This window comes from Penicillium pulvis, assembly GCF_028828015.1.
Source record: "Penicillium pulvis strain IBT 33274 chromosome Unknown contig_12_segment0_segment0, whole genome shotgun sequence".
Classification (NCBI taxonomy): Eukaryota; Fungi; Ascomycota; class Eurotiomycetes; order Eurotiales; family Aspergillaceae; genus Penicillium; species Penicillium pulvis.
Window position 1 is genome coordinate 931,708 of NW_026643072.1, and position 16,028 is coordinate 947,735.

Sequence of the window (16,028 nt, forward strand, 5' to 3'; positions counted from 1 at the left end):
CCATTTCGTTTTCGGATTTTAAGAAAGTCGGTAAGGCCGTGAACGCGACACCTTCCAAGCCTAACGACGATCTTTTCTTGGGCTTATTCCGTCCCAAAACACTGGAATCAACCTTTAATCGGAACATGCATTTCCTTTTAATGAGGAGTGAGACAAGAGTTAGTCAGGCAGCAGTGCTCCAATAATATCAAATCTCCTGTCTTGTACAACGCCGACTACACCCGAGCAACTGTGAAATCTGAAAATACTGATGGATGCCTCAACGCCACAGGAATAAACCTACATGCACCTTAGACCCTAGCCTCTAGCCACCGCGTCATCCAAATTGTTTAAACTCAAGCTAAGAGTGCGTGTGGGGAGAAGACGGAGAAGAGGAACGGGGGGGGGGGACAGACGAGATGCACGAGTAAGTTGCCAAAATCAAAGGAAGAACACTAAGAAGAACACTAAGGCTCTTGGAGGCTAGTTTGGGCTGAATTCTGACTAAGTTTTACGCTGGAAGTTGTGGGAGTAAAGCGGCGACTGGCCCCACTAATAAGCTTTGCTTATGCTTCGTGAGCTACCCTAATAAAACGTATCTCACTACGCTACCCTAAAGTCACACTCGCTCAAATTGAGAACTTCATCATCCCATCTGCATAAAATGGTCAAAGGTAGTACTTTCAGGCCTGGAATGTACTTTTCTTATCCGCATCCTTATCATGAATATAGAGGACATTAAGTCTCGGGAGTACACTTCCTCTGTAGTATTATTCGAATATTGGTGATATATTATCTGCGGTAAATTGATTTCTTCGAAGAGTCAGGAGGTATCAACTACTGTAAACATACACAACGGAATTGGACACGGCCACGGTAGATTACAGCCGGTCATGTGTCTAAGCCTATCCTCTTTATTCTTTGAAGATAATCCTCATATATACATCGTTTCACTCGCATCTCATCCCGACACCCAATTATAATATCATACATAAGGAGAAACATATTAGATTACAAGAGAGAACATAAGGGCAGCCAAGGTGTACACAACACCCGTGGAGACCAGAATAGAAGAGGCAGCGCCGGTGAAAAGGGAGTTGTCGGCGCTAGTAGTAGAAGATGATGATGAACCGGAATGAGCGTCAACGCCAGAGGTGTTATGCGCAGTGGGGGAGGAAGCACTGTATGTGTAAAAACCCGATACTGATGCCGAGGCCTTAGCATATGTGCCGTTCAAGGAGCCAGAGGAGCCAGAGCCAGTCTCAACAGCACCAGAAGTGTATGATTCAGCTGTTGGAGCAACAAAAGCGTGACTATTTGGAGATCATAGAGCATTAAAACTTGAAGGTCATCCAATCATTGAATTTCTTTTCTTAGCAATCTAGACAGTAATTCAATCATGACCGCAGACGCTGCGGGTACGAACGGAGGCGTAGGGATGACAATGACTTATGGATACAATTGTCGCAGGAGTCATAGCCTCGGCTGGGGTTTTGGGTGGTCAATAATCACCTGAGTAATCGACGGGCTATATGAGCAACCAATCATAATAACTGCTCATTGAATACTCACTAAGCGTGCCTCTTACAGTGGTGCTGCATTAGTTTGAAACCAGGCCTTAGGACGCCTACTATGTATAGCTTAAGGTCTACTAATACGCAGTGCGCTTACAAAAACTGAACAACCGGTCAACACACGATTCAGGATACACAGAGCCTTGCCGGCCCTGACATAGATGAGAAAGATGACATGAACGTGGCAACATTTTCGATAATATCGTCCATCGGGAGCGAGACCGATGAAATTAAAGAACCTGACCAACCTAATCCGGTAGATCAAAGAATCCGCAACGGTGACTTCGGTCACAAAGTTCTGTGTGGCAAGAAGAGGCTTTCTACCACCGCATTTAGCGTTGGCAGCGACCAGCTCTGCCTGCCCGGGGAGGAGGCCATTTGGTGCGACGACCATGGGTTTATTATAAGTGAAGTCGCGCAAGAATGTTACAAAGGAGATTGGCTTCAATCGCCCGCCGTACACAGGTGATGGCTACGACATAAAAAAGGTCAAGAACGAGCAACTGCCACTGTAGACGATAGTTGAGTTCGACCACGTCGGTAAGTTTGTCCCACCACCGCGGTATGTCGCGCTTTCGGACGAGCTAGTCTACCATATAATTAAGTTTATTTCACAGAAAGAGCGCTACGCGAGCTGGCCCGCCGACTTTGATGGGTCGGGAAACATTCAGGCCGATCCGTGCCCTCAGGACCCTGCCCCAATCGGGCGACTACACGGGTTGACATCGGCCCCCGTCTACTGCCGTTACTATGCATTGGTAGGCAATCGCGTTGCATCAGTAAACGGCTACATGATCGCACCAAAGGTTGAAATCAAAGAAGCTGCTTCAGACTTCGCCTGGGGCTTGGTTATTCTCCATGATACTTTCGTCCTGAACCAACCGGTGGCTTTAAATCGCCAAATCTACAGCCACAGCGGTAAGATTTTTGACGAACCCATCGGGAGTGAACTGGCCTGCCTGAAGAGAAAGGCAAAGGCCGATGACAAGGCGGAACATACTCGTCTCCTAGACACCGCAGTCGGTGACCATCGTGCCTGCGCGCTGTACTTTATACCTACTGGCCCCTATCTCGCACCACTGTGGCACTTCCATGGCTACCACATAGCCTGCAGTCCGGACACTCATAAGCAGCCGAGTTCAATGATTATTGCTTCCTAAGGAGCACAAAATTCCTATCGCCCCAAGTAGAGACACTCCATACGCCAACGTGGATGTCACTGGCATCCGGGCTGTCACCGACTTTGATGGCATGGGAGCCGCAGCTAAAGAAACAACGCGTCAAAACAGGAGAAGAAGAGGAGTAGTTTTTAGTTTAGGCTCAGGCCTACTGAGTTCCAAGTTGCTCATCATCATGAGATATACAGTGGCGTTACATGAGTTTGAAACCCCCTTCACTCCTTACATAATATTCTGCCCTGTTTTCTGCCAGCTAAAACCTGACATTTTAGTTGATTAAGCTCAACATGTAGGACTTACAAACTGAACATTACTGAGAACATTCCTAACAGCGTACCACATATGATGTATGTACAAGAATATGTCCTGCATCACCCCACTAGAGTGAGGCCTAAGTGAAACTGAAATTGTTGCACTCGGGTTGGCAGCTTGTTCAGTAAATGAATGATCTGAGTTCGACGATCTGAAAAACAACTAAAATAGAAGTGAGATGCAGTATTGGATTTTAGCAAATGGAATCATGAGAGTGGGGAAGAAGAAAGGAAGTGAAGAATAGGGAGAGGAAAAGAAGGGGGCTTATATAGTGTAGGAAATTGAACATAGATCATGCGTGTTGAAGTTCAATAGAAGACGGTATATTAGGGTAGAGGAGAAACTAAGAGAAGAAAAGACGAAGGAAAATGATGAGACTCTTAAAGTTCGGGAAAATAGAGCATTACGCGTATAATATAAGAGTATTGATATAAGACCTTTAGGAGCACCAATATCAGGCCGTCGATCAACCGAAATTTAATCCCCTTAACCAATAGACCACCATGAAGCTAAGAAGCCTGTGGAAAGATCAGTGCGCTCCACGAGAGGCCGCCTACGCAACGGCGGAGCTAGAAGGCCGATCACCCGCTATCTAGTCCGCTACGTAGGCCAACCTAATAATTAATAGGAACCAGTTCTAGATGGGCGACAATAATCGCTTTATGGATTCACCAGTAGACATGGAACTCTAGCTAGTACCCGAGTCGGCCTAGGTAGAGGTGGACTTTAAGCTAACCAATATAGGGTTGGTAGCTAGAGGTTTGCGGGGACGCTCTTCAGGATGTCGTACCGATGTCGTACCAGAAAAAAATGAATAGGGGTTCTGGACCCCCATAATATTAAATCTTAGATCATTCAGACCATAGACTGCGAGCAGGAAAGGGACGCCGAGGGCCAGAAGAGTATCAAGGCCAGATAGACAAGCGAAGCCAACCTAGACACAATCCTCCACCAACTAGCTACAGTAGTGTTGCATGAGTTTGAAATCAGTCTTTTAGACCGCCTACTATACACTAGTACCAGACTAAGCTATAGTCAAATAAAAAATCCAACAGTCCTAACCACTAGATCCCCTTCTTAAGCTTAGGATTGATAAACTCTACGATATCGACCCTATGTGGGTACTAGGGCCATCGTACATGAAGTTTAAATGAAGAGGTCCGGTGGGGTCAGATCGATCGGCCAGATATGCCACTATAGTGAACTAGCCAACTAGGCATGCATGATAGTCTGTGGCTTGTAACAAAGCGTAGCCCGCATATACAAGCTGACAGAAATGGATATAATCCAAATCTCCACACCGGTCGCGTGGCTTTGGCCCCGGGGGCTGTGCTGTGTCTGTGCGGTCGCAGAGAAGACCGACATGAAGATTCAATCATCAATCCATCAATATAGGGAGGCATTAAAGTAGGTAGATTGGAATTACAGAAATAAATATGACGAAATCCTTCTTGTAAAAGGGTTCGTAGATACGGGGGAAAAAAAACCTGAAGTTCGAAATGTGTGGGGGCCGTCATCCCCGGTCACCTGGTCTCCCCGCAAGTGAACTCCAGGTTTCGTTTTTCCTCCGGGGTTAAGAAATCATTCTGGTAATGGCCTAATCTCCCCCACACATGCGCCTGCTACGCCCGGCATGCGCTCTAGAACTGGCTGGTTAGTCTCACCTGCTATATTTGCTGCATCCTACTAACATAGCCAGCTTGACATGCCGAACTCGAAAGCTCAAATGTACCCCATCCCTTCGCGCCGCCCTGACCTTCCCCGGCTAACTGGCTCGCAGGCGACGAACAAAAGCCCAAATGCTCACAATGTCGTAAGGGTGGTCGAGAATGCCGACCTAGTGAAGGTATCGTCTTTCGCCATCAGCAGAACGCGTCTATGAACAATGAGTCTGGAGCGTCCCCCGAAGGCCGTGGCAATCTTAATGGGTTCTATTCGTACAAGAACACTTTCGACAAGGATAGTGTTTGGCTGGATGTTCCGAAGCACGGTAGGATTCGAATGGATCTCACCGGAGGGATCTTTTTGTTAATTTTCTCCAGTCATCTTCGTCGACAACTCCGACCCGTACGCCGATGATCTCGAGACCTCGTTAGCCGAATCCAGTGCCCTGGCCCTGGCCCAGTCGCGCAACCAACAATGGGCCAGTGGGTCAAGAGCAAGTGACGCTGAACAACATGGTCTGGAGGCTTTATCCGCCGTCGCAAGTCATGATCGTTTCTCATATTCTCCCTTGGACCATCCGTCCGTCTCCGACAGTGTCTCCTACCCTTCCCCAAGCCAATCACGAAGCAGTGCGATGCCCCCTCCTACATCACCGTCCATGTCCTTGTCGGTCAGCAGTAATAATACCAACATCAACTTCCTCCTCAACCCATCCCACTCTATGTCACCATCGATCGACTCCACAACCCTTCATGCAATTGATCAGAGAAGCGCCTCACTCCCCTCGAGGCCTGCTGTATCACGAGTAATAACAGAGCACCGGGTAGAAAGCAATGCCGAAACCGACTTCGAGGTGGCTTTCCTTCTGCGTCATTTTACAGAAGGACCAGGATTGTGGTATGATTACTTGAAACCTTGGCCTGTTGCCCCCGTTAATATTCCCTAGGATGGACTTGTTTGACCTGGGGACATATTTTGCATCTTATGTTCCAGTACGAGCAAAATCGAACCCGCTTCTTAAATATGCCGCCTGTGCATACGCCGCAAAACAACTAGGTCGTGTCAAAGGTTCCAAGGCAAAGATGGGTGGAGTCTGCTCGAGACAGGCTGCTATGGAGCTATGGCCCGGCAAAGACGACGATTTTACCTGGCACGGTGCCAAATATTATGAAAAGGCCATTCAATTGCTCATGAAAGAGCTCCAGCCTGATGCAGAGGGTCCACCGCCACTGAGCACCCCTGAAGCTTTTGGACAATGGCAGGCTGCCGAACTGTGCGAAGATGGGCAGAGTTCTCGTAAACGTCGCAGGCGAATGTCAAATAGTCGGCTGTCACGCGGTGTTCATTCAGATGAGGTACTGGCAGCGACGGCCATCTTGTCGGTATATGAATTTCTGGATGCGACCGGTCCGGCATGGAATCGCCATTTAAGCGGCGTGAAATCGTTGCTTGACGTAGCGGAGGTGGGGATCATGCCTCTAGAGTCGCGATCATCGGATGGAGACAGCCCATACCATACAATGAGGAAGTCTGGCCTATCGAAGGCTCGAAAGGCAGCATTTTGGAATTTTGCGCGACAGGATTACCTAGCTGCATGTGAGTCACTTGTTGTCATTTGCTGCTTGCACTTCACTGACCACCATAGTCATTAATGAGTGCCACACAAGGCTGAACACCGAAGATTTGGTGCTTTGGACTGAGGCTGGTCTGCAACTCGACCACATGGGATTTGTGCGCCCGAGCAACATGGCAGCTACAGCATACCCCGATGGAGACGATTTCATGAAAGAAGATTTTATTTGCAATGCCCTGGTATGGATTCTGTCAAAGATCGTCAACTTCATTAGTTCCGGTGACAATTTGGGCCTGAACGACAGCAACTCTGTCGAAAGTGGACCGCTTGGAGTTTCCCAGCAGGCACTGCTTGAGCGGTGGTACCGGCTTGAAGCTGAATTGGATGCTTGGTATAGAGGCCTGCCGGATACCTTTGGAGCGTCTGCGAGAGTTGAACCCTCCAAGCTGCCGCACTGCTACCCAACTGCGGAAGCCAAAGACCTGGTCACTTTGCAAGAAGTCTGGCATAGTATTCCCATGTGCGCCTCAAGCATGCAGCATTACCACATGGCCCGTATCCTGCTATTGATCAATAAGCCACACGAGTCCACTAGTCGACGGAGCACAATCACTCTGCGACTCCAGTCATATCGATCCATTGAAGCCGAGATCGGCTTTCACAGTCGGGAGATTGTCGGAATCGGCCTTAGTCGTCCGGACGGGAGTGTGCGCATCAATTCGCTGCAGCCTCTCTTTGTTAGCGGCCAGTGTCTGACCGACCCGCGCGAACGTCGAGTCAATATTCGGTTGCTGCGAGCCATCGAGGCGGACTTGGGCTGGGCCACCGAGTATCGAGTCCAGCAGCTACTCAAAGAATGGAACTGGGACGAGAGCTCTCTTCAGCCGGCAGGGTCCTGAAAGGTGTGCATTGCATATACCTAACCAATACCTCCACCACCATCGCATCTGCGACTCAAGGTGTAGAATCACCTCAAGCCGACACCCGAACTTTGTCTCCATCAAATGAATGCCAACCATATAAACCGCTTCAGACGGACGTTGACTTCGCCTCGTGGATAGCGACCATCCACCACCACCTCGGGCCCTCAAAGCGAGAGCTAGTTGCAGGAGGGGCTACAGGGATCATAGCCCACATAACGATTCTGTGAAGAAAATTCCCATGCAGGGTCACAGAACCGAACGAAACATCACGATATACCACCTATTCATATCCCCTGGAATTTCTCCAGGACCGCCATAATCATATAATAAGAGAAATGAGAATGTACAAGTATAGCCTTCAATAATTTTTTTCCATGATTTTTGCCCACATTTGAGACTGCAGTAGTGCTCGGACTAGTTTCCTTCTGCAAGACCAATGTTGCATCACTTTCCGTGTTTACTCGGCAGGTTTGATTCAGAACCCGAAAATCATACGTCATTATTCACAAGCTTCAAGCTACCAAACTCATTATTCTATATGATCTTCCCCTTTTCCATTTCCCCTTTCCGGTTTCCTGGTTACCCTCCCTTAATTAGCTACGGGTAAGTAGCCCCATATTATCGAATCAAATACATCCTCCACTCTGCACTTTGTCACGCCCCCACTGATTTACATTAACACCCCCACACATTGGAAGGTTTCCCGAACGGCTTTCCCTCCGCACTTTTCACTGATCGGATCTAGCTTATGCCAAGACACACTCCGAAATACCCCCGGGATGCCATTACCAGGCAAGCCGAGCCATGAACCCGGTAGGCATCGCGATAAGTTCTGAGATGTTCTAGGCGCGGGGTATCGTGGGGGATGTTGGAGATGTTAGCATAAATAATGAAAGACTGGTACCCGTCCCGGTCGATCTTGGTGACTTAGACTGGACTTGACTCAGGTACCTGAACAATTCTGGCAGTTGTAGAATACCAGGCACTATGTCTGTTGATTCCGATATCCTGATTATAGGTGCAGGATTTTCGGGTATTGGCTTCGCAGTTCAGTTACAAAAGCTGTATCCGCAAGCTACATACGAGATCTTGGAGAAGGCAGATAATATTGGAGGGACGTGGTGGGTTAACACTTATCCAGGATGTGGATGCGACGTAAGAATCTGAATAGCTCACCCTGACAAGTGAATTTGACTCGTAGAACTAACCTACTATTTAGGTGGCATCGCACTTCTATTCCTTTTCCTTTGAGCTGAATCCGGACTGGAGCTGCAAGTTTGCTCCGCAGCGTGAGATTGCAGACTATTTACTCGGTGTTGCTCGAAAACATGACATTCCTCGACATGTGCGCTTCGGATCCACCGTGCAGAGTGCGGTCTTTGATGAAATCACGGGTACATGGGTGGTAACTTTTGTCGATGAAACGGGCACATTGCATCAGAAACGATCAAGGATTCTTATTTCGGCTGTTGGGGCGCTTTCTGTGCCACGCGAGTGTGAGATTAAAGGCGCAGAGCGATACCAGGGGAAATTGTTCCACTCAGCAAAGTGGGATCATTCGTTTGACTGGGCTGGGAAAGAAGTAGTGGTTGTTGGTAAGTCTGCGATTCTTTGCAGAGGGACGAGCTAACAGGCCAAGGAAACGGATGCAGTGCAACCCAGTTTGTGCCTGTCATGAGCGAAGGGCCTGACAAAGCCAAGAACCTTGTTCAATTCAGTCGCCAGCCTCACTGGCTAGCAGAACGGCCTAATCCGGCCTACTCACGTACATTCCAATTGATGATGCGTTATACACCCCTGGCCATGCGTCTCTACCGGTTCTACTTGTACGCCATGATGGAGAAAGACTTCTTCGGATTCTATCAGGAAAGTGGAGGCCGCATCCGTGAGAACCTCAAGCGCACGCAGATCGAGTATTTAAAGCGAACAGCACCGGAAAAGTACCATGAAGCGCTTATCCCGCGCACTGAGATCGGATGTAAACGTAAAGTCCAGGACACAGGGTACCTGGCATGTTTACACCGGGATAATGTGGAGTTAGTTCACTCGGATGGGATTGAAGAAATCACGGAGACAGGCGTGCGAACTCAATCTGGACGCGAAGTGCATGCTGATGCTATCATCCTTGCAACGGGATTCCAGACGCAGCAGGTGTTGTATCCCATGGAGATTGTTGGTGAAAAGGGTGTCACTTTGAATGAACATGTATGTTTTTCTTGATTGTGTTAATGTATGGTGCTAACCTTCCACAGTGGGAGAAGTTCTCATCTGGGTCTGCCCAGGCATACTATGGAACGTGTGTCTCCGAGTTCCCCAACTTCTTCATTCTAATGGGTCCCAATACTACCACCGGCCATTTGTCTGTGATATACTCCACCGAATGTGAGATTAATTTCTCCCTGCGAATCCTGCGCCCGATCCTCCGTTCACTCTACCCATCCAAAATCTGGTCAGCACTCACCTATCCATTCTCGGGACTCTTCAATCCAGCGCCAAACACAGTCGCCGTCACACCCACCGCGGAGCAGGCAGACAATAACTGGATCCAGAAAGCTGCCAGTCAACTCGTATGGGCCACAGGATGTAGCAGCTGGTATGTCGACGCGCGAACGGGACGGAACACGATGCTCTACCCGGATTGGCAGTTCAATTATTGGCTGCGAAGTGTATTTATCCCGTCACGAGATTTGATGTATGGGCGCAGTCTTGTGCGGTTACCCGCCGAAGGAAAAGAATCCCGGGATCAGCGTCGGGATCGCCGACTCGTGGGTGCTGGACTGGGCTTGGTGGCGATTGTTGTTGGACTGATGGTGCATGGATCGCAGATAGATCTTGACCTGAATGGTGAGCTTGGCAAGGGATTTAAAGAGGGGTTAAATCGAGTACGCAATGAGTGTCTGGCCAGGCTGTGTAGTCCGGGGATTGGGTGGAAGGCATAGCCATTTGGAGTGTGATTCTATATGTGACCGGTTCTATTTCGAATCTAATGGGTGCTTATTGGTTGATAGACCAACGTAAATTCCGAGTAGCGGGGTGTGACTATTGGAGTTGTTCCCTATCGTATCCCACTTTTCTGTCTCACTCGGCACGGGCCTAGATTCGGGGATTGGTAGGAAAAGAGGGGTCCAAAGATCGACAAATGTAGAAAGAAGACTAGACTGATCCAATGTCATGTGAGAACAGTCAGCCGTCGACTGTCAGAAAAGGCCCGCATGAGACATTATTGGTCGTAGGTACAACGAATGTTGGGGTCAATCACGGTCGCAGATGGGTTGTCGACAGCGATTGGCTGGTTTGGCGCGATGGGTCACCTGAAAGAAGACTAGGGCAGCTGGGGTTGTGTATAGCGAAAATCGAATATGCGAATCAGAACGTTAGAAACGTGTTGGTGATAGAAGAATCAGATATAAGTAACTTTTCCAGAGGTACACAGCAGATGTCGTACCTGGAAATTGTATTATGTCCCCGTACTATTAATATCGGCGCATTGGGGGCGTACAATCACCGATTGGAGGTGGGCCTGTACTGTGGGTATGTTGGTACTGATACACAGAGCTAACTGCACTAGGCAGTAAGCAACCCCTGGATCTAGACTTGACGCGACAACTAGACCCCAGTGGCTTGGGGCTAAACATGGCCATTATGACGATTTATGGGGACATGGTGGGATCTGAGGGTTGCGCGTTGATGACATAGACATGAATACCAAGTGCGTACGAATTTAAGACACAACTGAACAATTACGCAGTCATCTGCAACCCCTGAAGTGTTGCATTTTAACTCATTTTACCCGAACGTGGTCAAAACGTGGTTCTTCCATGATCAACATGAGCTAAACCGATTGAACCATGGTTATTGGGTTCGGTGGCTCTTCTTCCAGAACTATTCCGTACGGTGACCGTGGTTACGTACCAAACACCGTCGTTATTGATCCTGTTACAATGCTGATCATGTACCAGATGCAGCTGCAGGTTCCTAACTGTACGCTTGGCTTCTGTATTTTTCGTTTTGTTCACGCCACGACCAGGGTTTATCATTGACTTTTTCGAAGGGCCCCGTGTGTACCCTAGTCCAATAATGGCTCTGCGGCGACCATGGCCGCTCGTGTGCTTGGAGGACCAACCTATTATAGCCCTGTCCCCATTCAAAAATCAGACCCACCTCTACTTGGGACTCTGATTCCCCCTCGAGGTTCCACTTTCAGTCCGCTGGGATTTTTGGTATGTATATCGGGGTGGTGCCCACTTGGTCTGCATTTCCTCAATCGCCTCTTCCAGATCACACTCCTTATCTGCGCGAAGCGCGGTCTCTCGTCGCGCTGGCGCGTTGAATTCCTTCTAGGCCCTATGCCGCTGGGCGTCACGACTTCATAATGGTGGACTTGAACGGATACTGCCCTAGCATCTTTTTGCAGGAGAGCCTATTTCCCACAACTGGTGGATGTATGTATCCCCCAATGAGATGATGTGATCATAAACTTACTCTTCTACAGTCATCGAAGGCCGTTATTGCGAAGATGTATCCGCCGGTAATGAGACCATATCATGCTGTTTACCATGCCCTCTCGCCAATTGGCGATATGCCGATAGTCAGTCATACCATGCCTTCTGTTGTAGTTCGGACAGGTTTCTAACAACACCCAGATATTGCGCAACGAGTTCAAGTAGCTAGTTGGATCAGCGTCGCCATTCTTCCTCTCTGTGTCTTCATCCTTGTCTCATACGCCGTTCTTGCACCCAAATGGACCAATCGTCACTACCTGAGTATATGCTTTACTCTTGGCATCTGCTGCATGGAGGTAAGTCGGGATGGCAGGATATAGTTGAAACCATGCTAACAGAGTGGTAGATCGCCTTCATTGTTCCCCTCGGCTCCAAACCCAACCAATGCTACAATGATATCACACCTAATGACATGTACTCCGATCTTTCTTGCGCCTTTTCCGGTTCACTGTTACTCTTTGGGGGCTGGATGGTGGTAATGTGGAGTATGCATGCCAACATATTAACAAATAAGAGCGACCGCTAACTGCTGACAGGTTTTATCCGCACCATTGCGTTTCATGTGCAAGTATGCTGGGAGGTGGTGTTGGGGCCAAAATTCATGTGGGGGGCCTTCGTGTGCGGGTTTGGCATTCCTGCCATTGGACTCGCCATTATGCTGAAGCTTACGGGGGTTTCTTATCGGTTCGGCGATATTTGTCACATCAATATCGACAATGGGTTGAAGGATTACTGGATTCCAATCATGTCCTTCGCCGCCACCTCCCTGGTGCTGCAGGTGTCAACCATGGCCTACTGTATGCATATCTACTTGCGCTCGCTCTTCGACAAATCCGCATCGACCACCGATAACAGCTCCGGTCTCCCCTCCTACTCCTCCAGTGTCCGGACCGTCTCCGCCCGCCAGGCCTGGCGTCGCCTCCAACGCGTCATCCAGTTACAATGGCGCGGAGTCGCATTAGTGATGATCATCCTCGGCAACGTGATTTTCTTCGCCATCGTCTTCATCAAATTGGACCGAGATGTCAACCCCACCGCGGCCAATATCAAGAAAGCCGCGCCTTGGCTTCTCTGTCTAGCGGCTGGAGGCAGCAAAGAGGAATGCAAGAGCGATGCATCGGGCATGGGACCTAACGAAGCCACATTACTGGCCATGGTCTACCTACTATCCCTAGTAGGATTCTGGAACTTTATCCTATTCGCCCGCCCCCTAATGTTCGCCGGTTGGCTCGACCTTTTCAGGCGCGGTTTTGCAAGGCGTCACGAGTTCATTTCCGTCGACGCCAGTGATCGCTACGCTAACAAGGAAGGATTCGAGATGCTGACCACCACCGCCAAGACCCCGGAGCCTTACCCAACATACAATATGCGATCGCCTAGCCCCGCCCAAATGGCCGGTCAGAGTCGGAGCCCGATGGCTAGCCCCAGCCCAACCTTCGATCGAAACGTCCATTTCGGCCAAGAGGCGCAATACGTCCCTCCTTCTACGAGTTTCTCGGGCCCGCGGGCCCCTGGCTCGTCACACACTAGTCGCGACTGGGATCCTTCATCAACATTTGCCCAGGGTCGTGTTAGCCGTTGAAACCCAATTCGCGACTAAGGTTTTGGGGTCATGTCTCGGGGGGTTAAGGGCGGGGGCTAAAAGGCCAAGCGAAGTTACAAGGAATGATTCCAAAAAAGGTGTACTTTTGCCCTACTTTTCTGATTTTATGACCAATGGCGTTGATGTTTCTTTCGTGTATCACCATGTACTAGTTGTATAATCTGAACCAAAATATTCAACAAACTCTGTGCCATGTATCCCGTCCCGCGAACACGGCATGAAGGTCCCACTGTGGGTTCCAAAATTCGTCAACGCCCAGAATCAAGATGATCTCTTACTTAGATTGTCACATTAACGCACACTAACAATTAGCACAAAGTATACTGAAAAAAGAACAAAAACGTCACAAACCCATTGGAACTAAGACAAACCCCCCACCGATCTAGAGCATCGGGAACCTCGTAAAAAACCCCCCACTTAGGTCCCATCTCATGTTTCAAACAGGCTCGAGCCGACCATCCCAAAAAGGTTAAACCGCCCGTTCCTGCATATTCCCGGCCTTAACATTACGCATTCGCGCAGCCACAGTGTGATAAGCGATACATAGAATTCTCCTATTGATCGGCGGTTGTCGTGAGTGGGACCTGAGATGGTACCGTAAGCCTCCTGGCATGGGCATTATACTCTGGGATCTCTATTCTCCAGAATGTTGCTGGTTACGGTTAGTCTGGAGAGGGTCCAGGGTCAGAGTATATTAAATTAAGTAGATTAAATCCTTTGCCACGCGATGGGGAGATGGGGTTCAATGCCGAGGAGATATTTGGTGTGGAATGGTAATAGAAAATTGCAATATCGATTTCTCTATGCCTGTACTCCGTATATAATACGCAGTGAAAGTGTTGGGTAATTATTACCCGTCCCCGCATCCCATTGATAGTCTGGCTCAACCAAATTCTATGTGGTCCCGAACCATCACTCGAACAGCCGATGTTTCCAACGGTCCATCTGCCGAGGACCCCAAAATGAGACACTGAGCGGGGTGATCGAGATGAACAATATATCGTCGGCATCTGATTTCCACATGGTAGGACGATCCCGCGGCATCTGGGTATGGAGAACCCCGCGCGATCGCTGAGGCATTTCTGGGGCATTGATGCTTTAACTTTTCCCCCCTTTTCTCTAGATGCTACGGAGTACCACGGTAACCATGGAGCCTCGGTTGAGGCTAACTTGAATAGGTCTATGGTAGCAATCGCTGGGACTTGCCACTTTGCTTGTAATTAAGCTTTACCGGCACGCGCCGAGGTTCTCCGCACATGTGATTCCTTTAAGCGTTTGTGTCTTCACTTTGACTTTGTTCTAGGAAACTATGCTTACACTTTGACCACCTCTAATGCGCATGGAACAATCCAAAACATTCCATTGTTCTATTCATGTAATGACAGTAAGCCCTGTAACGACTGTATTCAAACTAAACAGTGTAACTTCCGGTCATCAAGGCTTGCCACTCCAAGCCTTAGTCAAGAACGCACTGACAGATGTGAATTGATAATCCGGCAGCAAGCGATTCCACGAATCAGAAACGTGGAGTTCATTAGCATTAACAGCTAACAGAACTCCAGCGAGAACAATCCTTCCCATAGCCTCAAGATTCTCTCGTGGAATAGAAGGGTGCTCGAGTGTCGGCATCCATGGGGTCGTCCAGTCCCCGCTCGCAAAGTCCTCCGCTTTGACTTTGTCGATTTTAAAGGGCTTACCACCTAATATACACATGGTCAGATCACATCCAAAAGTTCAGTTTCATTGAGAATGTTGGATGTACCGCGGCATCTCTCTCCGAGAGCAACGACTTCACCTATTGTCGTGTCATTTCCACTAATACCGCCATCAACCGGCCATTCACCTTCAAAGTCAATGGCTCGGGCTACCACGTTGGCTAGATCTTCCACAGTAGTCAAGGTGATACGCGCATTGTTGCCTCCGTCAACTGCAATCACTCGGCGATTTTGGAAGTCCCAGGGGAGGTCAATAAGTTGGAGGTGTTTGGCGGATGGGTAGGGGCGGGTCAAGTAGTTGATGAAGTATCCGGGTTGGAATAGGCTGTACTCGAGAAGCTAATGATATCAAGCTCGTTAATTCCTGCTATATGTTGACCTTGCATCGAATCTTACCTTCTTGTCTTTGTTTACTTCCTTGAGATACTGACGCGTTGTATCCTTGTATGCATACCAACTCATGTGCGCCATGGTAGCTGAGCACCATTCACTGGGTGCAAAGCGCTTGACGCCAGCTTGGATCGCAGCGTCGATGAGATTTCTCTGGATCGGGCTAGTGGGATCTTCCTCGATCACAAAGGAAAGTACAGTGTGTACACCATGCAAGATCTGCGCAAGCTGCTGCACATCTGAATAATCTGGCTGGATCCAGGTGACACCCTCGGCGGTCCCGTCCACTGGAGCGCTCTATAGGCCGATTAGTTGTATACGGGGGATGATCATGCCATCTTTGTTTGCGAACCTTTCTAGATAGCAGCAGTATTTCATGCTTTTTAGTAGCAAGGAGAACATCGATGATTTCCTGTCCAACATCTGGTAGGCATTAGCGATAGAAGACGGATACATTCGATGGTAGTAGACTTACTGCCGGAGCCTCCAGCAACTGCAATTTTGACCATTTTGCTTGATCTATTAGGTGATCAGAGAGTTGGTTCAGCTGGTTTTAGCGTTTTTTATATGTCGAAGCGAAGTTCAGATTGAAATGGCTGTTTGGAATGACCATA

The 16,028-nt window shown here is 48.8% G+C and overlaps 5 protein-coding genes across 5 annotated transcripts; 4 read left to right on the top strand and 1 right to left on the bottom strand.

The window, feature by feature from the left end:
• Positions 1–1,378: 1,378 nt before the first annotated feature.
• On the top strand, positions 1,379–2,713 carry N7503_001574 (uncharacterized protein; the record flags this gene model as incomplete). Its single annotated transcript, XM_057061121.1, has 3 exons — positions 1,379–1,397; positions 1,814–2,010; positions 2,069–2,713. The coding sequence occupies 3 exons, from the start codon at positions 1,379–1,381 to the stop codon at positions 2,711–2,713; spliced, it is 861 nt and encodes a 286-aa protein (XP_056925083.1).
• A 1,940-nt stretch (positions 2,714–4,653) lies between these two features.
• Positions 4,654–7,180, top strand: N7503_001575 (uncharacterized protein; the record flags this gene model as incomplete). Its single annotated transcript, XM_057061122.1, has 6 exons — positions 4,654–4,696; positions 4,743–4,771; positions 4,824–5,033; positions 5,086–5,605; positions 5,655–6,304; positions 6,354–7,180. Exons 1-6 carry the CDS (start codon positions 4,677–4,679, stop codon positions 7,178–7,180), a joined length of 2,256 nt encoding a protein of 751 aa, XP_056925084.1. The 5' UTR covers positions 4,654–4,676.
• Positions 7,181–8,191: 1,011 nt separating this feature from the next.
• Positions 8,192–10,143, top strand: N7503_001576 (flavin-containing monooxygenase; the record flags this gene model as incomplete). Its single annotated transcript, XM_057061123.1, has 4 exons — positions 8,192–8,359; positions 8,424–8,799; positions 8,844–9,409; positions 9,457–10,143. The coding sequence occupies 4 exons, from the start codon at positions 8,192–8,194 to the stop codon at positions 10,141–10,143; spliced, it is 1,797 nt and encodes a 598-aa protein (XP_056925085.1).
• A 1,433-nt stretch (positions 10,144–11,576) lies between these two features.
• Positions 11,577–13,288, top strand: gprM (the record flags this gene model as incomplete). Its single annotated transcript, XM_057061124.1, has 5 exons — positions 11,577–11,646; positions 11,697–11,792; positions 11,848–12,002; positions 12,053–12,191; positions 12,243–13,288. The coding sequence occupies 5 exons, from the start codon at positions 11,577–11,579 to the stop codon at positions 13,286–13,288; spliced, it is 1,506 nt and encodes a 501-aa protein (XP_056925086.1).
• A 1,455-nt stretch (positions 13,289–14,743) lies between these two features.
• Positions 14,744–15,923, bottom strand: N7503_001578 (NAD(P)-binding protein; the record flags this gene model as incomplete). The annotated part of the gene is made up of 5 exons (XM_057061125.1): positions 14,744–15,009; positions 15,072–15,363; positions 15,421–15,711; positions 15,767–15,837; positions 15,890–15,923. 5 exons carry the CDS (start codon positions 15,921–15,923, stop codon positions 14,744–14,746), a joined length of 954 nt encoding a protein of 317 aa, XP_056925087.1.
• Positions 15,924–16,028: the final 105 nt, after the last annotated feature.